The sequence below is a fragment of the Anomaloglossus baeobatrachus genome, chromosome 3 (assembly GCF_048569485.1).
Source record: "Anomaloglossus baeobatrachus isolate aAnoBae1 chromosome 3, aAnoBae1.hap1, whole genome shotgun sequence".
NCBI classification, from domain to species: Eukaryota; Metazoa; Chordata; class Amphibia; order Anura; family Aromobatidae; genus Anomaloglossus; species Anomaloglossus baeobatrachus.
In genome coordinates this window covers 154,102,294-154,126,014 of record NC_134355.1, presented here as the reverse complement: position 1 = coordinate 154,126,014, position 23,721 = coordinate 154,102,294, and the positions used below count along the sequence as shown (strand labels likewise).

At 47.8% G+C, this 23,721-nt stretch overlaps 1 protein-coding gene across 3 annotated transcripts in view; it reads left to right on the top strand.

Moving 5' to 3' along the window:
- Window positions 1-2,676: 2,676 nt before the first annotated feature.
- Window positions 2,677-23,721, top strand: part of STRN (striatin) — a 159,699-nt gene continuing 138,654 nt past the window's right edge. For all 3 annotated transcript variants that reach the window (XM_075339540.1, XM_075339539.1, XM_075339538.1), the window contains exon 1: window positions 2,677-3,193. In XM_075339540.1, the coding sequence (XP_075195655.1) occupies window positions 2,927-3,193 (267 nt within the window). In that variant the 5' untranslated portion in view covers window positions 2,677-2,926. The remainder of the gene's footprint in view (window positions 3,194-23,721) is intronic.

The window sequence follows — 23,721 nt, the reverse complement described above, 5'->3', positions numbered from 1 at the left end:
GGCCAACGCTGCGTTGCTTCCGCCAGGCAGAAGTAACGTGGCATGTAACGTTTTTTGAGCGGCGGAATCCTCTATTTTTCACTGCGCATGCTCATCTTTTATTTTTTATCACAAACTTTATTTCGTCTCTCGGTGGCCGAACGTTCAGCTGAGCGCCCGGCCGCCGACATGTGAGAGCTCTCAGCTGAGCGCCCGGCCGCCGGCATGTGAGAGCGCTCAGCTGATTGCCCGGCTGCCGGCATGTGAGAGCGCTCAGCTGAGCGCCCGGCCGCCGGCATGTGAGAGCGCTCAGCTGAGTGCCCGGCAGCCGGCATGTGAGAGTTCTCAGCTGAGTGCCCGGCCGCCGGCATGTGAGAGTTCTCAGCTGAGCGCCCGGCCGCCGGCATGTTAGAGCTCTCAGCTGAGCGCCCGGCCGCCGGCATGTAAGAGCGCTCAGCTGATTGCCCGGCTGCCGGCATGTGAGAGCGCTCAGCTGAGCGCCCGGCCGCCGGCATGTGAGAGCGCTCAGCTGAGTGCCCGGCAGCCGGCATGTGAGAGCTCTCAGCTGATCGCCCGGCTGCCGGCATGTGAAAGCTCTCAGCTAAGCACCCAGGAGCCGGCATGTGAGAGCTCTCAGTTGAGCGCCCGGAAGCCAGTGTGTGGGAGCTCTCAGCTGAGCGCCCGGCCGCCGGCATGTGAGAGCTCTCAGCTGAGTGCCCGGCAGCCGGCATGTGAGAGCTCTCAGCTGAGTGCCCGGCAGCCGGCATGTGAGAGCTCTCAGCTGGGCGCCCGGCCGCCAGCATGTGAGAGCTCTCAGCTGAGCACCCGGCAGCCGGCATGTGAGAGCTCTCAGCTGAGCGCCCGGCAGCCGGCATGTGGGAGCTCTCAGCTGAGTGCCCGGCAGCCGGCATGTGAGAGCGTTCAGCTGAGCACCCGGCATGTGAGAGCTCTCAGCTGAGCGCCCGGCAGCCGGCATGTGAGAGCGCTCAGCTGAGCGCCCGGCCGCCGGCATGTGAGAGCTCTCAGGTGAGTGCCCGGCAGCCGGCATGTGAGAGCTCTCAGCTGAGTGCCCGGCAGCCGGCATGGCATATGAGAGCTCTCAGCTGAGTGCCCAGCAGCCGGCATGTGAGAGCTCTCAGCTGATCGTTCACAATAGTCTGCTGCCGGTATAACTGTAAAGAAGAAAAAAAAAATAAATAAATAAATAAAAAAAAAGCTTTCCGTTGTTTTGTACGATCCGTTGCATCCGTTGTGCCATTATATGCAACACATCCGTTGCATCCGTCACATAACGCAATGCAACAGATGCCGTTCAACGCAAGTGTGAAACTAGCCTCACAGAAATGTTATCACTGTTCTTCAGAAATGTTCTGCTCTTTATGTGCCTGGCGGTCTTTTTGGTCAAGTTGTTTCTTGAAAAACTGCTAGGGCTTTCTTCATTGTTGAATGGAGTTAGGCTACTTTCACACATCGAGTTTTTGCTGTCAGGCACAATCCGGTGTAAAAACTGATGCAACCGATCAGGCGAAAAAACGGATCAGTTGCATCAGTTTTTTCTATCAGTTCCTTCAGTTTTTTGATGGATCCGTTGTGCTACTGAGCTCAGTAGCAAAAAACGGAATCTGTCGCTGTAATGCATTGTATGCCGTATTGAGACGGATCCGGTGTCCATAGGCTTTCATTGTAAAACACACCGGACGGTGCCGGATCTGGCGTGATGCGTTTTTTTACCGGGGACAAAAAACGATTCATTCTGCGTTCTTTCCGGCCGCCGGACAAGCAAATTTTGTTGGATCCGGTGAAAATCAGATAGAATGGCACAATCCGCCACAATCCGGCGCTAATGCAAGTCTATAAGTAAAAAAACGGATACGGCTGCAGCAGACGATGGATCCGTTTTTTCTGAAAAGCGCCGGATTGTGCCTGACGGCGAAAACCGGATGTGTGAAAGCAGCCTTAAAAAAATGTCAGAAAAATGCCAGTACAAAAGTAGATCTGACAACACTGAAAAAATGCTCAAAACCCCAAAGGCGGTCAAAAACATGGAAAAACAGCGATGAGAAAACTGAAAAAAAGACCACCCCAAAAAACGCTTTAACACATGCTTCAGGTGAAAAAAAAACCCACCGCCGATTCCTGAAGGGTCTTCCTACTGAAAATCTGTGTGGGCGGACGCCTCCGCGGTGTGCACATGTCCTCGGGGCGTATTCACACTGAGGCAGAACTCAGCGTTTATTTACCACAGTGACAGTTTTTGCGCCACATTCTTTGGAAACGCTCTTTTTTGTCTTTGATCAGTTTTTGTGTCCTTTTAGGAACAAAAGTCACAGACCCTTTAAAAAGCTGAATATTGCGCCAAATTGAAAACCTTACATTGGGGAGGATGCGCAAAAAACGCTGCATTTGGTAAAGATGTCTAAAGAAGAAAACTGCAAAAGTGATGCACATTGTAGAGAATAAGACAGAGATAGTAAAGCTATTAAAAAGGAGCCCATTCCTGCAGAGAAATGGAGGAACAATGACTGACGAAGCATGGCCCCAGTGTGAACATAGCCTAACGTCTGCAATGCGCGACTGTCAATCCAAACACTTGTTAATAAAGTTTCATGAAAAAAAAATCAAAACCTAACCAGGAAGAGGAGTCTGTAAGGGCGGGGCCGAACCTTACGGCTTGTGGTCGTACGTGACGTCACGGCGCCGCTGTCAGAGGCAGGAGACCCGCCCAGGCAGCAGCTTCTCTTCCTCCGAGTGTGGGCGGCAGCGGAGCCCGGGTTGCGGGGTGCAGTGCGGCGGTGGACGGGACTTATGTGACGCTACGCGGCCATTGCGGAGTCGCAGCATTAGCGCCTGTGTGTAGCCGGCCCCTGCTCTCGGCTCCTCATTATTCTCTAGAGGGCTCGGTGGCGGCTGCTCGGTGGTAACCGCGGCCCCTGCTGCGAGGGCGACCATGGACGAGCAGGCGGGGCCCGGCGTTTTCTTCAACAACAATAACAATTCGTTGCTGTCCGCGGCCGGTGCGGGACCTGCGGGAGCCGGGAAAGCATTTGAGGCCGGGGCTGGAGAATCGGCGGCTGGCGCTGCAGGAGTCGGCGGCACCGGGGCGGCAGGAAGGGCCCAGTACAGCATCCCGGGCATCCTGCACTTCCTACAGCATGAGTGGGCCCGCTTCGAGGTGGAGAGAGCGCAGTGGGAGGTGGAGCGGGCCGAGCTGCAGGTAATGGAGCACCCGAGCAGGAGGCGAGCGGGGTGTACTGTCCTGTACACCTGCATCAGGGCGCTGAGGATACTGTCATGTGCACCTACAGTGGGGCTGTATATACTGTCCTGTACACCTGCATCAGGGCGCTAAGGATACTGTCATGTGCACCTACAGTGGGGCTGTATATACTGTCCTGTACACCTGCATCAGGGCGCTAAGGATACTGTCATGTGCACCTACAGTGGGGCTGTATATACTGTCCTGTACACCTGCATCAGGGCGCTAAGGATACTGTCATGTGCACCTACAGTGGGGCTGTATATACTGTCCTGTACACCTGCATCAGGGCGCTAAGGATACTGTCATGTGCACCTACAGGGGGGCTGTATATACTGTCCTGTACACCTGCATCAGGGCGCTGAGGATACTGTCATGTGCACCTACAGGTGGGCTGTATATACTGTCCTGTACACCTGCATCAGGGCGCTGAGGATACTGTCATGTGCACCTACAGGGGGGCTGTATATACTGTCCTGTACACCTGCATCAGGGCGCTGAGGATACTGTCATGTGCACCTACAGGTGGGCTGTATATACTGTCCTGTACACCTGCATCAGGGCGCTGAGGATACTGTCATGTGCACCTACAGGGGGGCTGTATATACTGTCCTGTACACCTGCATCAGGGCGCTGAGGATACTGTCATGTGCACCTACAGGGGGTGGGGCTGTATATACTGTCATGTGCACCTACAGGGGGTGGGGCTGTATATACTGTCATGTGCACCTACAGGGGGTGGGGCTGTATATACTGTCATGTGCACCTACAGGGGGGGGCTGTATATACTGTCATGTCCACCTACAGGGGGGGGGCTGTATATACTGTCATGTGCACCTACAGTGGGGCTGTATATACTGTCATGTGCACCTACAGTGGGGCTGTATATACTGTCATGTGCACCTACAGTGGGGCTGTATATACTGTCATGTGCACCTACAGTGGGGCTGTATATACTGTCATGTGCACCTGCATCAGGGCCTGAGGATACTGTAATGTGCACCTACAGGGGGGGGGGGGGGGCTGTATATACTGTCATGTGCACCTACAGGGGGGGGCTGTATATACTGTCATGTGCACCTACGGGGGGGGGGCTGTATATACTGTCATGTGCACCTACGGGGGGGGGGGGGGCTGTATATACTGTCATGTGCACCTACGGGGGGGGGCTGTATATACTGTCATGTGCACCTACAGGGGGGGCTGTATATACTGTCCTGTACACCTGCAGTGGGGCTGTATATACTGTCATGTGCACCTACAGTGGGGCTGTATATACTGTCATGTGCACCTACAGTGGGGCTGTATATACTGTCATGTGCACCTAAAGTGGGGCTGTATATACTGTCATGTGCACCTAAAGTGGGGCTGTATATACTGTCATGTGCACCTACAGGGGGGGGGCTGTATATACTGTCCTGTACACTTGCATCAGGGCCTGAGGATACTGTCATGTGCACCTACAGTGGGGCTGTATATACTGTCATGTGCACCTACAGTGGGGCTGTATATACTGTCAGGTGCACCTACAGTGGGGCTGTATATACTGTCAGGTGCACCTACAGTGGGGCTGTATATACTGTCATGTGCACCTACAGTGGGGGCTGTATATACTGTCCTGTACACCTGCATCAGGGCGCTGAGGATACTGTCATGTGCACCTACAGTGGGGCTGTATATACTGTCATGTGCACCTACAGTGGGGGCTGTATATACTGTCAGGTGCACCTACAGTGGGGGCTGTATATACTGTCAGGTGCACCTACAGTGGGGGCTGTATATACTGTCCTGTACACCTGCAGTGGGGCTGTATATACTGTCAGGTGCACCTACAGTGGGGCTGTATATACTGTCATGTGCACCTACAGTGGGGGCTGTATATACTGTCCTGTACACCTGCATCAGGGCGCTGAGGATACTGTCATGTGCACCTACAGTGGGGCTGTATATACTGTCATGTGCACCTACAGTGGGGGCTGTATATACTGTCAGGTGCACCTACAGTGGGGGCTGTATATACTGTCAGGTGCACCTACAGTGGGGGCTGTATATACTGTCCTGTACACCTGCAGTGGGGCTGTATATACTGTCATGTGCACCTGCAGTGGGGCTGTATATACTGTCATGTGCACCTACAGTGGGGCTGTATATACTGTCATGTGCACCTAAAGTGGGGCTGTATATACTGTCATGTGCACCTAAAGTGGGGCTGTATATACTGTCATGTGCACCTACAGGGGGGGGGGGGGGCTGTATATACTGTCCTGTACACTTGCATCAGGGCCTGAGGATACTGTCATGTGCACCTACAGTGGGGCTGTATATACTGTCATGTGCACCTACAGTGGGGCTGTATATACTGTCAGGTGCACCTACAGTGGGGCTGTATATACTGTCAGGTGCACCTACAGTGGGGCTGTATATACTGTCAGGTGCACCTACAGTGGGGGCTGTATATACTGTCCTGTACACCTGCATCAGGGCGCTGAGGATACTGTCAGGTGCACCTACAGTGGGGGCTGTATATACTGTCAGGTGCACCTACAGTGGGGCTGTATATACTGTCAGGTGCACCTACAGTGGGGCTGTATATACTGTCAGGTGCACCTACAGTGGGGCTGTATATACTGTCAGGTGCACCTACAGTGGGGGCTGTATATACTGTCCTGTACACCTGCATCAGGGCGCTGAGGATACTGTCATGTGCACCTACAGTGGGGCTGTATATACTGTCATGTGCACCTACAGTGGGGGCTGTATATACTGTCAGGTGCACCTACAGTGGGGCTGTATATACTGTCAGGTGCACCTACAGTGGGGGCTGTATATACTGTCCTGTACACCTGCATCAGAGCGCTGAGGATACTGTCAGGTGCACCTACAGTGGGGGCTGTATATACTGTCATGTGCACCTACAGTGGGGGCTGTATATACTGTCATGTGCACCTACAGTGGGGGCTGTATATACTGTCATGTGCACCTACAGTGGGGGCTGTATATACTGTCATGTGCACCTACAGTGGGGGCTGTATATACTGTCATGTGCACCTACAGTGGGGGCTGTATATACTGTCATGTGCACCTACAGTGGGGGCTGTATATACTGTCAGGTGCACCTACAGTGGGGGCTGTATATACTGTCAGGTGCACCTACAGTGGGGGCTGTATATACTGTCAGGTGCACCTACAGTGGGGGCTGTATATACTGTCAGGTGCACCTACAGTGGGGGCTGTATATACTGTCAGGTGCACCTACAGTGGGGGCTGTATATGCTGTCAGGTGCACCTACAGTGGGGGCTGTATATGCTGTCAGGTGCACCTACAGTGGGGGCTGTATATGCTGTCAGGTGCACCTACAGTGGGGGCTGTATATGCTGTCAGGTGCACCTACAGTGGGGGCTGTATATGCTGTCAGGTGCACCTACAGTGGGGGCTGTATATGCTGTCAGGTGCACCTACAGTGGGGGCTGTATATGCTGTATACCATTGTGTACCTTTACATCAGGTTGTATACTGTATAGTCATGTGCACCTACAGTGGATGGTGATATATACTCTATACGGGCATGTATAACTAGTGGGGTCTGTATATACTGTACACGTGTGCACCTCCTACGAGGGCTGTATATTGTCATGTACACCTAGTGGGGGCTGTATATATATTGTATACCATCGTGCACCTACAGTGGGGGCTGTATATACTCTCATGTATCCTTACAGTAGGGGCTGTATATACTGTATACTGTCATGTACCCCTACAGTGGGTATTGTATATACTGTATACAGTCATGTACCCCTACAGTAAGGATTGTGTATACTGTCCTGTACCCCTACAGTGGGGCCTGCATATACTGTATGCCGTCGTGCACCCCTACAGTGGGGCCTGTATATATATATTGTATGGTCATGTACCCCTACAGTGGGGCCTGCATATACTGTATGCAGTCGTGCACCCCTACAGTGGGGCCTGTATATATATTGTATGGTCATGTACCCCACAGTGGGGCCTGCATATACTGTATACCGTCATGTACCTTTACAGTGGGGCCTGTATATACTGTATACCATCATGCACCCCTACAGTGGGGCCTGTATATACTGTATACCGTCATGTACCCCTACAGTGGGGACTGTATATACTGTATGCTGTCGTGCACCCCTACAGTGGGGCCTGTATATACTGTATACAGTCATGTACCCCTACAGTGGGGCCTGTATATACTGTATACCGTCATGTACCTTTACAGTGGGGCCTGTATATACTGTATACCATCATGCACCCCTACAGCGGGGCCTGTATATACTGTATACCGTCATGTACCTTTACAGTGGGGCCTGTATATACTGTATACCATCATGCACCCCTACAGTGGGGCCTGTATATACTGTATACAGTCATGTACCCCTACAGTGGGGCCTGTATATACTGTATACCGTCATGTACCTTTACAGTGGGGCCTGTATATACTGTATACCATCATGCACCCCTACAGCGGGGCCTGTATATACTGTATACCGTCATGCACCTTTACAGTGGGGCCTGTATATACTGTATACCATCATGCACCCCTACAGTGGGGCCTGTATATACTGTATACCGTCGTGCACCCCTACAGCGGGGCCTGTATATACTGTATGCCGTTGTGCACCCCTACAGCGGGGCCTGTATATACTGTATACCGTCGTGCACCCCTACAGCGGGGCCTGTATATACTGTATGCCGTCGTGTATCCCTACAGCGGGGCCTGTGTATACTGTATGCCGTCGTGCACCCCTACCGCGGGACCTGTATATACTGTATGCCGTCGTGCACCCCTACAGCGGGGCCTGTATATACTGTATACCGTCGTGCACCCCTACAGTGGGGCCTGAATATACTCTATGCCGTCGTGTACCCCTTTAGTGGGGCCTGTATATACCGTATGCCGTCGTGCACCCCTACAGCGGGCCTGTATATACTGTATGCCGTCGTGTACCCCTTTAGTGGGGCCTGTATATACCGTATGCCGTCGTGCACCCCTACAGCGGGCCTGTATATACTGTATGCCGTCGTGTACCCCTTTAGTGGGGCCTGTATATACCGTATGCCGTCGTGCACCTACAGCGGGGGGGATGTACTGTGTTTTCCTGAAAATAAGACCTACCCCGAAAATAAGCCCTATCATTCTTTTACAAGATTTTTTAAGTATGCTTGAAATATAAACCCTACAAAAAAAAAAAGAGCCCTAGTTACAATTAGGGGGAGTCAAACTGAACAGTTTATCTTGGGGACCCCAGCAGTTGTATTCCGAAGTTAAGATTAAAGGAATCCTGTCAGGTGCAGTATGCACCCAGAGCCACGAGCAGTTCTGTGTATATTGCTAATCTCTGCCTAACCGTCCCTGTATACACTAGTATAGGCCTGCAACACACATCCGTGTCGCCGGTACGTTTTTGCACGTGCCAGCGGCACGTGCACCAATGTTACCCTATGGTAACAGGCACACACACGTAAAGCCACATGGAACGTGTGTCCGTGTGGTTTGTACATGTGCGTTTTTTTTAGATGGATGACATGTCTGCGTTTCGCCGGCATCATGCAGACACAGACTCGCAAAAGTCAATGGGTCCATGTCTGCATGTACGTGACATGGACCATGTACGTATGCTTTCCGTATGGTCCGTGTGCATTATTTTATTTTTTTAATGGTGGAACGGCTCAACACACACGGACTGCACACGGACATGACACGTACGTATTTCACGCATACACGGACATTCAACACGCACACACGGCAAGCATACGCCATCAAACTGATGTAACACGTACCGGAGAAACGGACATCAAAAACGGAATATGGACCCGAAAAACGGCACGCGAGACACGCACGTGTATTTTACGGAAGTGTCTTTCAGGCCATAAAGAGATCTTTAGAAAAAGTATTGCTAAAGATTCTTTATAATATGCTAATGAGAGCGGGGACTAGTCTCTGGACGTTTGTTCCCCTGGCTAGTCTGCCCCATTAGCATGTTAGTACGCCCCCTATGGGTGTTAACATGCTAATGAATGCGCAGTGTCAGAGGATGACCTCGCCTCTCTGCTGCCGCCCAACGCTAGATTTTAACTCCGCGCGCATGACCCCGCAGTTTCGATCATGCACACTATGAAGCCGGGTGTACAATTCCCGGCTTCAAACTGAAGTAGTGCGCATGACCGAAATCCAGCATCGGGCGGCGATGGCAGCGGAGAGGTGAGTGAGATCATCCTGTGATGCTGCACATTTATTAACATTTTAGCACACCCGCAGGGACGTACTAACATGCTAATGAAGCCGACTAGCCAGGGAAGTAACGCCCAGGGGACTAGTCACCATTCTCATTAGTATACGATAAAAGATCTCTAGAAATACTTTTTCTAAAGAGCTCTTTATCTATGCTAGTGTATACAGAGACTGTTAGGCAGGGATTAGCAATATGCACACAGGACTGCTCGTAGTCCTGGCTGCATATTACACCTGACAGGTTCCCTTTAAGTACCTCTGATTTCACAGTCATGTAACATGAATATTTAAAGGTCTCTAAATTGCCGGAATCTAAAAACTGAACAGTAGACACTCTGCTGAGCAGGACTGGCATTATTGGCATAGGAGAGCAAACTGGGCAATTTCACAGGACCCCCATTCTCCAAGGGCCCCAGTGTTTATATCCTGATAACGCTGCTTCAGGACCTTTGTGACATCAGATCATGTGACTAAGTTGTCACAAAGTCTCTTAATTGCAGGAGTCTAAAGGCCCCGTCACACACACACAGATAAATCTTTGGCAGATCTGTGGTTGCAGTGAAATGATGGACATATTGTTCCATTTGTACACAGCCACAAACCTGGCGCTGATTGTCCACAATTAGGCTATGTGCGCACGTTGCGTACAGTCACTGCAGAAATTTCTGCAGCGATCTGAAGAGCACACGTGCGCTTTAAATCGCTGCAGAAATGTCCGTAGTGGAAAAAAAAAAGCCGATTCCATGCTCTCTGCCTGCAGCTCCTGCCATAGACAGAGCAGGAGCTGCCGGCAAAGCGCACGGAAGAAGTGACATGTCACTTCTTAGAACACAGCACTTCGGCAGTAGCCGAAGCGCTGCGCTCTAAAACGCCACGTGCGCACGGCCCCTGCACAATCTCCATAGACACGTGCACGCGCTTTCCTCTCTGCCTCCAGCGTTCTGCGCAAGCGCTGGCCGTAACCGGTGGTGTCCTGCTCCGATCTTCCCATCTATTTCCTGCTACAGGGAAAGATGGGAAAGAGGGGACGTGCGGTCATCTGGCCAGCGCTTGCGCAGAACGCTGGAGGCAGAGGGGAAAGCGCAGGCACTTGCGATGACAACACAACGCCGCCCATAATCTCGTGCCTGCGCAAACGTCACCAGCGGTCACACTGTGCACGCAGTGCACAGTCCCGTTACAGTGGCACTGCGCATGCGCCGGACCACGGGCTCACTGGGCGGCATCCTGGAAGTATGAAATGCTGCGTTGGGGGACGTCGTAAATCGGCAGGATGGACATAACGGACACCAGAGAGCCCGCCCCCATGGACGATTTAGAAAATTTGCATCCCAAAAGGTACACCTTTTATAAAGTATTAAATTTGGTCTAAAAGGGAGCAAAAAACCAACAGGAACCTTGCAAGAATGCAGCCCAGGAGCTGCAGAGGGGGAAACATTTAGGTTTAAAGCTAAATTTCTGATGACAGGTTCCCTTTAAGGCTAAAGAGGAAACAGACTGATGTGTGTAGAAGAAGGTATACACATGTTACACACAGGGTTTGTACAGTTATGTTGAGTTCTAGAATGCGATATGACTATTTGAATAAATATTTTGGTTTATACTGTCAAGTACACCTAGTGGTGGTATATACTGTTGTGGCGGGCGGTATATACTGTATACCATCGTGGGGGGAGGTATATACTGTATACAGTCATGTGCACCTACAGTGAGGGCTGCATGTACTGTAATGTGATTGTAGATCTACAGGCTATGTGTATTGCAATTTTGCAAGGCACAAACATTGTTACCAAATGGGTCGTAATTGGTAGCTGATCCTTCCTTGTATATCAGGGGTCTCAAACTCTGCTGGGTGTATGGGCCGCACATAGAGAAAAAAATAATTTGGGGGGGGCACATTCTTTTTAGTACAAAGCGATATTTTTATTGATGCCATTCTTTTTTCTATGCATCTTTTGGAATACTGATTTTGAATATTTTTTGTTCAGTTATTATAACAAACGTACACGTTTTTGTTTAAATATAAAAAATTTTTTTTTTTTTTGTACATTTTATTCCTTTCTTGTAAGTAATATAATTTTACAATTCGCACCATATAGTAATTTTGGCCCACATCTTGTAGTAATGTCCCCCATCCTGTTCCCCTTCTTGTAGTAATGCCCCTCTTCTTGTAGTAATGTTCCTTATCCTGTTCCCCTTCCTGTAGTAATGTCCCTCATCCTGTAGTAATGAGCCCATCAGTGTCCCCATCCTGTAGTAATGAGCCCATGCAGGTTGTCTTCTTGTAGTAATGTCTCAACCTGGTCCTCTATTGTGCCATTCTTTACACACACTCACACCAAAACATTCTTATCACCTGTCCTCCGTTCCCTTGGCGTCTTCTTGCCTGCTTCTTGCGGTCCAAAGGCACTTGCCCCTTTGATCACAGCCGCTGTCAGCGCTTCATCTGAAATTCACATGAACATTTTGTCGGCACTATGCAGAATCAAGCTCTCTGTACAACTATTCCAATGGCAGCTGTTGATCAGTCACAGTCAAGCAGCTGACGTCATATGCGTCAGCTTGCCTCTGATTAGCTTGCGGCTGCCATTGGAACAGTTGTGCAGAGAGAGCTTGATTCTGCGCGGCGCTGGCAAAAGATTGATCTAAAATAAAGTGCTGATGGCTGCGGCCGCTGCATCGGCTGCAATCGTCAAGGGGGGCAAGGCATATGCGTCTGGGGGCCGCATATGGCTTGCAGGCTGTGTGTTTGAGAACCCTGTTGTATTTAGTCAAAATTTATATGGTAGTTAAAGGGATAATTTTGTTTGTCACTTTCCACCCAGGTAGTCTGGTTGGGCCTAATCAGTCAAAAGTGAATATTAATTTTAAGAGCTCATTGGTGCTTGTAAATGGGAATAAACTGTGGATTCAAACGTCCAGACCAATTACCAGTGGTTGCCTTTATGCCACCACTTCCAGTGGCTTGTATGGCTTGTAAAAGTTTGGACTCTCCTAGTCAAAAATATTTTTATTGTGAACAGTGATGCAAGTTGAAGATGAAATGATCCCTAAAAAGCATAAAGTTAAAGATGACACAGTTCCTTTGTGTTTTAGGCAATACATTTTTTTTTCATCTTTTACATTTTAAAATGAACAAAAAGGAAACGAGACCAATTCAAAATGTTGGCACCCTTGGAGATTTGTGTGCTCCGAAAACCTTGACCGAGGTTTCAGACCTTATTTGGCTTATGGCTTGTTCAATATCATTGTTAGGAAAGGCTAGGGGATGTAAATTTCACAGCTTTACAAAAACCCAGCCTCCTCTAACCTTGTGCAAAAAAACAGCAGCCATGGGTTCTTCTAAGCAGCTGCCTAGCACTCTGAAATGAAAATGTTGGAGGCCCATAAAGCAGGAAAAGGCTAGAAGAAGATAGCAAAGTGTTTTCAAGTTGCTCTTCAGTTTGAAATGTAATTAAAAATGGCAGTTAACAGGAACAGTGGAGTTCAAGATGAGGTCTGGAACAGCAATCAAAATTTCTGCTAGAGCTGTTCGTAGGCTTTCTAGAGAAGACAAATCGGAACCCCTGCTTGACTGCAAAAGACCTATTGGAAGATTTAGAAGACTCTGGAGGTACATTGTTATACTGTTCAGATACACCTGCACAAATATGGCCTTCATGGAAGTCATCAGAAAAAAACTACAACTGCGTCCTCAGCATAAAACTCCGCATCAGAAGTATGCAAAAGAACATCTAAAGAAAACTGGTGCGTTTTGGAAACAAGTCCTGTGAACCTATGATGATAAAATGGAGCTCTTTCGCCACAATGATAAAGGTGTGGAGAAAAAAGGGCACAATTTCAGGAAAAGAATATCTCACCAACCATTAAGCATGGGGGTGGATCAATGATGCTTTGGGGTTGTGTTGCAGCCAGTGGCATGGGGAACATTTTGCGGGTAGAGGGAAGAATAAATGCAATTTCAACAAATTGTTGATGCAGACATAACACCATCTGTAAAAAGAAGCTGAAGTTGAAAAGAGGATGGCTTCTACAAATGGATAATGATCCTAAACACATGTCAAAGTCCACAATAGACTGCCTCAAAAGGCGCAAAGCTGAAGGTTTTACAATGGCCCTCTCAGTCCCTTGCTCTGAACATCATTGAAAATCTGTGGCTAGACGTCAAAAGAGCAGTGCATGCAAGACGACCCAGGAATATCACACAACTGGAAGACTTTTCCAAGGAAGAATCCATGAAAATCCTTCAAATAAGAATTGAAAGACTCTTGGCTGCTACAAAAAGCGTTTACAAACTGTGATACTTGCCCCAAGGCATTGCTACAAAGTATTAACCGTGCAGGGTGCCCATATTTTTTCACTGTCCCATTTTTCTTTTTTTTGAAATGTAAAAGATGAAAATATTTTAATTTTTTTTTTTGCCTAAAATACAAAGGAAATGTCCTTTTTAACTTTTTGCCTTTTTTTAGACCTCATTTCATCTTCAACTTGTTTAACTGTTCACAATAACAGTTTTGATCAGGGGTGCTCAAACTTTTTCAATGCGTGAGTGCAGTGGTACGGGGCAGGGCTGTGTCGCGTTACCATAACGACGAGGGAGGAACTTCCCGGCCAGAGTGTCAAAGGCAGAGCTGCTTGCCTCTGGCCAGCACCCTGCCTTTCAGTAGCAGCGACAGGAAGTTCCTCCCTCGTCGCTATGGATGCCGATACACAGCGTGGACTGGAGCGCAGCGGCGAACTACAGGACCCAGGAGGCCGGCGATGAAACGAAAGGTACACATTATGTTATATTATATGCTCACCTTACCTTCCGTTCCGCCGCCGGCCTCCTGGGTCTTTTAGTTCGCCGTGAGGACGTCGCGATGTCCCCGGGGACTACAAGAACCATGAGGCCGGCGATGGAACGGAAGGTAAGGGGAGCATAATACTGTATGTGCATGCATGTTTGTGCGTACATGTGTCTGTTTGTGTGGACTGTAAGTGCGGGTCAGAACGCGGTGGATGGACGGAACCGGAAGTGTGTGCGGTGAGGATCTTGCTCGTCTAGCAAAGCTTTCTCGTAAAGCGGGTTACAAATTTACAGAAAGCTTTGCTTGTTAAGCGAAATTCTTGTTAAGTGGGTTACACGTAAAGCGAGGTACCACTGTATCTGTAAATTCTCTGTTTTCACTGAATGCATGTATACTTCTCAGATAATATTGATGTGCAGTAAACTGGGTAGCTGGTGTATATAGAAATGTTGTCCTTGGTGCTGAACTTTTGGGTTGTTTTCTGTTGATTTTAGTAAGGCTCTCATTATTTCTTCATGTAAGTAGTGAATTAACTCCTGGAGCCATCTAATATCTACAGCATGGCGTCCACTCCACATATTTGCAGGTACTGACTGCTAATTTCCCATAACAAAGTGCAGCTGATTGGCTGCAGTGGTCACGACACACCAATGTAACATCACACTCCTGGAACAGCAGCGCCAATATCATTGCCCTGCAGGATCTGATATGCAGAATTTTTTTATTTTGTATGCTTCCAGATTTGAAGGGAACCTGAATCTCAGCCAGGTATTTTTGACTCTGCCATGTTTCAGAGATACATATTATTTATTTTTTAACGTCACCAAGGACCAAGCTACCCTTTACATTAGTCAAACCGGCAGGTTCCTGGCATCATCTTTCCGCCCGCAGCCCTGGATTGACAGATCTCTGCAAACATGCGCGAATAGGCAGAGACCTGTCAGTACAGGACAGCGGGCGGGGAGAAGCTGCCGGGGACCTGACTGCTGACTTTTCTTCATTGCGGATTGAGCAGCATGTATAAACTGTCAGGTGCCCTTTTAAAGGGAACCTGTCAGGTGCAATATGCACCCAGAACCATGACCAGTTCTGGGTGCATATTGCTGATCCCTGCCTAACCGTCCCTGTATACACTAGCATAGATAAAGATGTTTAGAAAAAGTATTTCTAAAGATCTTTATCATGTGCTAATGAGGCCAGTAACTAGTCGCAAGGGTGTTACTTCCCTTGGCTAGTTGGCCCCCTTAGCATGTAAGCACATCCCTGTGGGCGTGCTTATATGCTAATATATATGCTAAGCGTCAGAGGCTGGTCGCTCTCACCTCATCTGCCGCTGCTGATTTTCGACTCAGTGTGCAAGGTCAAAACGTCCCCGTACTTCTGGTCTTGCGCACTACTCCAGTTTGAAGCCGGGACGCGTACACCTGGCTTGATAGTATGCATGACTGGAAGTCCAGGACTTATCATGCGCACTGAGACGATCATGCCTCTGACGCTGCACATTCAGTAGCATGTTAGTATGCCCACAGGGACATGCTAAGGGGACCGACTAGTCCCTATGCTCATTAGCATATCATAAAGGATCTCTAGATCGTATTCTCTGTACATTGTCCTGAGGAAGGGGACGGATATGTCCCTGAAACGCGTAACCTGTGAAAATAAAGAAAAATTGATTTACTAACAACATCTTGACTCCTGTGGTTTGGCGCGGTATATTAACCTGCTTTCTATTGCTCTTTATAAAGGATCTTTAGAAATACTTTTTCTAAAGATCTCTTTATCTATGCCAGTGTATACAGGGACGATTAGGCAGGGATTAGCAATATGCACCCAGAACTGCTTATGGTCCTGGGTGCATATTGCACCTGACAGGTTCCCTTTAAGCTGGTGTGTCCAGTAATGGGAAACTCCTCTGTACTTCTATGGACTTGAGGATGTAGCCAAAAGATTACTCTCCACTGTTTGGTTTTCTGGGGATCTTAAGGCCCAGTCACACACAACGACTTACCAGCGATCCCGAAAACGATGCGACCTGATAAGGATCGCTGGTAAGTCGCTGGGAGGTCGCAGGTGAGATGTCACACAGTCAGACCTTACCAACGATTCCGTAACGATACAGGTCGCAGTAGCGACCTGTATAACGATCTCAGCAGTATCTGTGACCCTGTCACACAGTGTCAAACACAGCGATGTGTCCTGCCCAGCAGGACATCACCTTTGAAGAAAATAGCCTGGACCATTCTGCAACGACTGGAGATCTCACAGCAGGGGCCTGATTGCTGGTAGGTGTCACACATAAGATCGCTAACGGGATCGCTACTGCGTCACAGAAACCGTGACTCAGCTGCGATCTCGCTAGCGTTCTCGTTGTGTGACGGTACCTTAACTTTCCCGCACAAGGTCTACAGCTAATCTGTAACTAACCTGATACAAAACATAGATATTCTGCAGAGATAAATCTCCACACCTCCGGTCATTTTCTGCACTGAAAGTTTGGGCTGTTGAGTTGTTCAGATCGTATTTACTTAACTCCACCTGTTCTCTAGTGGGGGTTTCTTTCCGTCCGAAAGTTTGATGGAAAATTTGCAGTGACCAGTTTTTTGGTTTTTTTTCCTTTTAGGTTAAGTTCAGGTGAGTGATTTGTGCAAACCAGCCATGTCTGGAAATTCTCAGCTGGGTCAAGCTCTGTTGCAGGTCCCTATGGTGGCCCTCATAGTGAATGGGTACATGCACAGCACATGCTATGATTTATATATTTTTTTTTTTTTAATTTTTTATTTTAGCTTCCATGGGGACTTGGCCTGTGTGAAAAATAGCTCTTGGGCTCCCCATATGCTGCCTGTGTGGGGTCCATTGTGTTTACATGTGAGCACACGGTTGATATGTGGAGTCACTTGATAGTACATCAGTTCTGGTAAGGAGTGTTTGAGTACGATGTTCCTGGCATACATTGATATGCAGCCTTGTGATCTCAGATACATATTCATATGTCGGCAGAGGGCTTGGTCCTTTTGGCTACTGCTCAAGGTATTACACAGGGTTTTGCAGAATAATGTCTTTGGGTTGCATATTAGATGGCTGTGTCCAAATAAATGGGTCATAAAATCATTTTGGAGGATGCATAGGAGCCTCGGTGTCCGTATACTGGAGGAATTCGGGCACAGCGCTGGCAGTCTTCTACCTTGTAAAGGATAATCCTGCGTCACCATATTTTTACTTTTTGCCTCTTGAGTTGCAATAATGTGTTCACATGTGGGCTCCTGGCTTGGGTGGTTTGGTTGGTTCTGATGAAAGTTATGCACATGATGGCATTACTAAACTACTACTGGACTAAGGTTAAGGCTACATTAATACATGCTGTCCCTTTTTTTTTTTTTTTTTGTTCTTCTGTGGAGCACTGACTCATAGTTTCATTGAGTCATACACACATTAATTTTAAAGTTGGGTTCTTGAGACTTAGAGCATGTCCTATTAGCATCTGTTTTGAAGTTTCAGACTCTTCCATTAAAGTCCATGGGGGATCCCCGTGTAAAACGGATGACAGGGGGAGCCTGACAGCTGATACATGCTCTCTGTACCTCAGGCAGCATGTAACAAGCACTGTCTGTATGATTTCAGCTGTATACCGTATATTTGACTCTGAAACTCTGCAGTCTTTCAGAGAAAAACACACTTTAAAACAAAACCAAAAGAATGCAGGAGTGGTGCTTTAAATGCCTCAGTGTTTGAGTCAAACCTGCATCATAGCACCAGTGTCTGATACATGCTAGCTGTGACTCGCACAGCATAGATCAGCTATCAGGTTCACATTAAGACTTGCTTTGTACTGCCGAATTCTATCAGTTTCTTTGTATAACGAACACGTTAATAGTCAATGGATATAAAGTTCAGACAGTGTACCTGGTCTTCCTGCTAAGAGTTGCATGCCTCCAGTCCGTCCTTAAGGCCGGAGTCACACTTGCGCCCTGCATGGCCGCACACTCTGTGAAATACATGCAGCCGAACCGCTCCTGTCAGGGCAGTGTACGGCCGTGCTGGGTGATGTGATGTGAGACTCGCGCTTATCAGTCGCAACTGTGACTTCGGCCTAACTCTGCTGCCAATTAATCCACCTCACTACTTCTTCACCTCCCTTTTCTGCAAATCTCTTCATTGGCTCCCAATTCCCCAACGTATCCAGTTCAAACTACTGACATTTCACCTACAAAGCAGTCTATAATCTGTATCCTCCATAGATCTCCCAACATCTCCCCACACGCAATCTTTTTACTGCCAAATCCACCTCCTCTCCTCCACACTCAATCACCTCCAAGACTTCTCCCGAGTATCCCTCATCGTCTGGATGTTAATATGACCTTGCAGCCTCTCTAAGATGGTTCATGGCTTCTGTAAAAACAAAAGCCATATTACATGTGTGAACACATGAACATGGCACTATACAGTTAAATTAGTTGTTGAGTCAATAAACCCCAATAATGCTGAGTGATGTCCAAGTATGGTGGAAATTGCAGCTTGGGAGTGATGGTATGGCTGCTTGGATAACTGTATGCTAATGTTGTACTGTATCTTAAAGTGGTTGCCAAGTTCATAAATGGTTAAAATGGCAAAGTACTTGCAAAAAACCCCCCAAAAAACAACCTTTTCAATTTACCCATTATTAAAAATCCTCTCAGTTCTCAAGAACAGAGGGATATTTTAGTGTACAGCCTATTACCTGGGTTTCCGGCCACCCTGCTGTCACAGCCTCGCCAGTTATCTGGGCAATGAGCAGGTGAAAAAGGACATTGGGGCACCGATTTATCAAGATCAGGGATTTTCTTGTTTGTCTTGATGAGGGGGAATGGTGGAGTCAGACGCTCCAAACTCTGAAGAGGCACGTTCTTTTTCATGAATCTGGCTTGTCTGACAAGTACCGCGCACTACACCAGAGAACACAACAGCTCGTCATGAATTACACAAGCTGTGGTCTCACGCCCCTGAAGAGTCACATTCACACCACAGCTCCTGTGATTTTGCCAAAGCTGGAGAAACAAACTTGAAAATGCCAAAAGTTGTAATTTTTTTTTTTTTTGCACAACACTTGAGTTGCGCCAAAATGACCATAGTGACTTTTCATTGCAATCGGGCAAGAGCTGTAGTGAAATTGCTTTGATTGGGGCCTAAGGCCTCGCACAGATGTCGATGTTAAAAAAACACAGAACATGTATGTGAAAGTTATGACTAAAACACGTACCTTTCACAGTCTAAGACAGACCTGGGCAAGGGGCGGCCCGCGGGCTGGATACGGCCTGCCTACTGTCTGTGACCAGCCCCCCCGTCTTAGTTCACAGTTGGAGGCGAGGCCTGATCTATGCCTCAGCCCCGGTCTCACAGTTGGGAGTTATGTATCCCGCAGTGCAGTGATAAGCAGCTGCCACATACCCACACTCTGCCGATCACGCCGCCTCCTGCTGCCAGTCACGCCCCCTCTGGATGCTGGCTACACTCACTGGATTCCTTCCATGGTATCTATGCAGCTGGCCACGCCTCCTCAATGCTGAACACACTCCTCGGATGCCTTCCTTGTCCCCTCTGGCTGCTCTCTCTATGATGGCCACGCCCCCTTTGCCTGCCCCTTCTACCCAGGATCCTTTTTTTTTGTTATGGATCAAATTTGCCTATTTGTGTTCAGCTTTTAGCACTGTAATGCATAGGTGAAGCTTTGCAATTTATTTTTGTTTGCAATGGAGGTAAATCCCTGATGGTAAAATACACCAAACACTGATAAATCTGATCCTGCACATTGATGAAACATTTTTTTAATGTAGAAGAAAATAACCAGGTGAGAATGAAGTCTGTTTAAAGGGGGTGTCCACCATATGATTATCCCCTTCTCATTCTCGATGTTTGATCCTTTTAAAATAAAAAAAAATCTTATATTCTCCTCCCGTGGCGGCTCTTGTCTTCCTGGAGATCATGTGAGGTTGTGACATAACACGAGCCCTGAGCCCAGTCCCCACCAGCAACTTTGAAACGCAGAGGGGAGTATAAGCTTTTTTTTATTTTAATGGGGCCAAACAAGGAGAATGAGAAGTGGGTTGTCCTAGTTGTGGACAACCCCTTTAAGGATATGTTCACTTTACATTTCCTATGCACGCTTCGTGTATACTCCCAGTAAATCTGGATAGAACAGGTGTTCCCCAAAATGGGTATACCATTTGATATTTTTTTTTTTTTTTTAACATATTAATAACAGGATACTTATTTCAATATAGTGGCACCTGTGATTGTACAGTGTGGACTCCTTGTAAGACCTTGTTAGCGCTGCCATAATAAGTGTGGTGCAGGTCCCCTGTATTAATTGCCACAACGGTCATGGCACTCCCAATTAGGAAATCTCCATCACAATATATCAGAAATCTCCCATTTGGTCTCTGCTCCAAAAACTTTTATAAAAACTGTGTTCATAAAGCCAAAGGCCCGTTTCACACATCTGGCATTTCGCCGGATTGCCAGATCCAGCTCACTCCAGTACAGTGCAATACTGTACAATGGCATTGCGGCAACCTCTGGTCACATGCTCTGGTCACATGACAGCATGTGACCGGAGGTTGCTGCAATGCCATTGTACAGTATTACACTGTACTGGAGTGTGCCGGATCCGTCAATCCAGGGAAATGCCGGATGTGTGAAATGGCCCTAAGCGTTTGTGATTTCCTTGGTAGCCCTTTGGACGTAAGGTGGTGTCACACACAGCGACAGCGACGTCGCTGCTAAGTCACCATTTTCTGTGACGTAGCAGCGACGTCCCGTTGCTGTCGCTGTGTGTGACATCCAGCAACGACCTGGCCCCTGCTGTGAGGTCTCCGGTCGTTGCTGAATATCCTGCTTCATTTTTTGGACGTTGCTCTCCCGCTGTGAAGCACACATCGCTGTGTGTGACAGGGAGAGAGCAACGATCTGAAGTGAGCAGGGAGCAGGGACTTGGCTTCTGGCAGCCTGCGGTAAGCTGTAACCAAGGTAAACATCGGGTAACCAAGCGAAGTGCTTCGTTGGTTACCCGATATTTACCTTAGTTACTAGCATCCACCGCTCTCAGGGTGCCAGTGCCGGCTCCCTACTCCCTGCATGCGTAGCCAGGTTTCCTTATTAACCCGATGTGTGCTCTGGCTAGGAGTGCAGGGAGCCAGCGCTAAGCAGTGTGCGCTGGTAACCAAGGTAAATATCGGGTAACCAGCGAAGCATTTTGGGGGCTGGTCGCTGGTGAGATCTGCCTGTTTGACAGCTCACCAGCGACCATGTAACGACGCAACAGCGATCCTGATAAGGTCAGGTCGTCAGTAGTGATCGCTGCTGCGTCGCTACGTGTGACCCTAGCTGTACATGGTGCTTTATCTCAGCCTTGTGCAGACAAGTTAATCCAAGTAGTCTTAGTGCTATCCAAAGTCTAGAAGAAGGTTGTTTTCAATAACCCAGAATCTGCAATGTCAGTGACTTGTCCTTGGTTGTATATTCTTCGTTCTTTCCCTTGAGTCACGCCACACATGCCACTCCGGTGATCAGGGTATGTTCTAGGTATCCAGATAGGAAATCACTCTGTTGGGGCTTTATGTCCATACCTGGGGGCCACAGTTGTACAGATTTCCTTGGAGCAGTCATCCAGGCATACTTCAAAAATCTTCACCAACAGGGCACTGCGACGCGTGGCATGTATTCCAGGTTGAATGCTGTGGCCAGTGTGCCAGCCCAGAAGAGGAGGCTGTTTACCGTGCGATCCCACCCTCCTGTTATTTGCATGTGATAGTTGGGTATCTCAGCAGATGGTGCATACACTGATTGTAACGAGCTTGTAGAATTCTGCATCGTTGGCTTTTTCATGTCAGGGAAGCAGATAATTTTTATTTTTGTAGGGTATTCTCCCTCTTTTGAGATCATAATTAATTCAGAAGATGATGACAACACAACACCGCCTGTCAGGAAATTCATGGCAACAAAACAGAAGGAAGATGTCACTGTGGAATATCTTATATATCCTATAAAGGCGCACCAGTGGCGGCCTGAACTCTGCATTTATATGCAAATACATTTTGCAAGAATTTAGGATGATTGATCTAATTTTTTTCTGTTATTCCCCATATTGGGATTCTTTTTAACAAGGTTCTGATCTAATATTGCCTCTGGGCTAGTTCAGCCCTATGTATTATAGTGGTAAGAAACCTCCCCCCACTCCCCCATGATCATTGTTCTCCTGTGGCCTTGTACTATGTGCTTCAATATTAGAAGTAATAGACTGTTCGTGACTGCTTCATATCCCCAACAACTGGCAACATGACATTGACATACCAAAAAATTGGATGTAGTGATAGTCGAGTTGTCATATACTCTGGCTGCACTCACTTGTGACTGCATCGGCCCTGCTCAGCTCCCAATGCAGAAGTGAGGGCAGATAGGATTCTTTTCTTCTGATTTGGTGCCGATTCCATTATCTCCTTTGCTCGGGGAGACATCTGTCTGGAATGTCTGAGCATTGACATGCTGTGGATTCCAAAGCGCACGTCTTGATCAATTCATTGCAATTTATTTTTCCTGCAATTGTTGTTTTTTTTTGTTTTTGATTTTTTAATATCACAGTAAATTGCAAAATCTGTGCTGAAATTGGTTGGCAACATGTTCTTTGCTTCCACTACCAACCTTCTGCCATGTGTGCTGTCAGCATTTCATATACCCGGAAAAGCTTAGCAGATAAGGTCTAATAACTGATAAGCTTCTGCTCAGCTATGCCTAGTCTTAGGAGGTGGTCTGATGAAGTGATTGACAGCTTTTATGGGAAAGGCTGTCAATCATTTAGTGTAATAGACCTCTGAACTTTGGGATTTACATGAATCATCTGCTATAATTACTGTAGGTTTTACCGACTTTTTTTTTCCCTATGCTCTATACTCTGCTAAAAAAAAAAAAAAAGTTATTCCCATCTTTATTGATATGTGGTGTTTGCCATGTCGGACCTTCGCCGATTTCATTTTAGATAGGTCATCAGTTGTGTATTCCTCGACAAGCCGTCGATATCGTTAGTTTAAATCTGTCCAATTAGAAACCTAAGAGATTGTGAATCACTGTCCTGTGCTGGCGCAGTGGAGACACAAGACCATCCCAAGAAGGGAATGGTTTTACAGGTGCTGGCCACAGAGAGTTACTCTATTCTTCTCCTTCCTGGCTGATTCTTTGTTAGGCGGCTTTCACACTACGTTTTTTTAACATGCGTAATGAACGTTTTTTTTGCTGTAAAAGCGGATCCTGCTTGTCTATCAGCATGCCAGCGTTCACCTGCGTTTGCGTGCTGTTTAGTCAGGATCCAGCAATTTGCAGAATTTGGACGCAGCTCAAAAACGCTACAAGTAGCGTTTATGAAAAATGTTAAAAAACTGCAAGTTGCTGGATCCTCACTATAACGCACGCA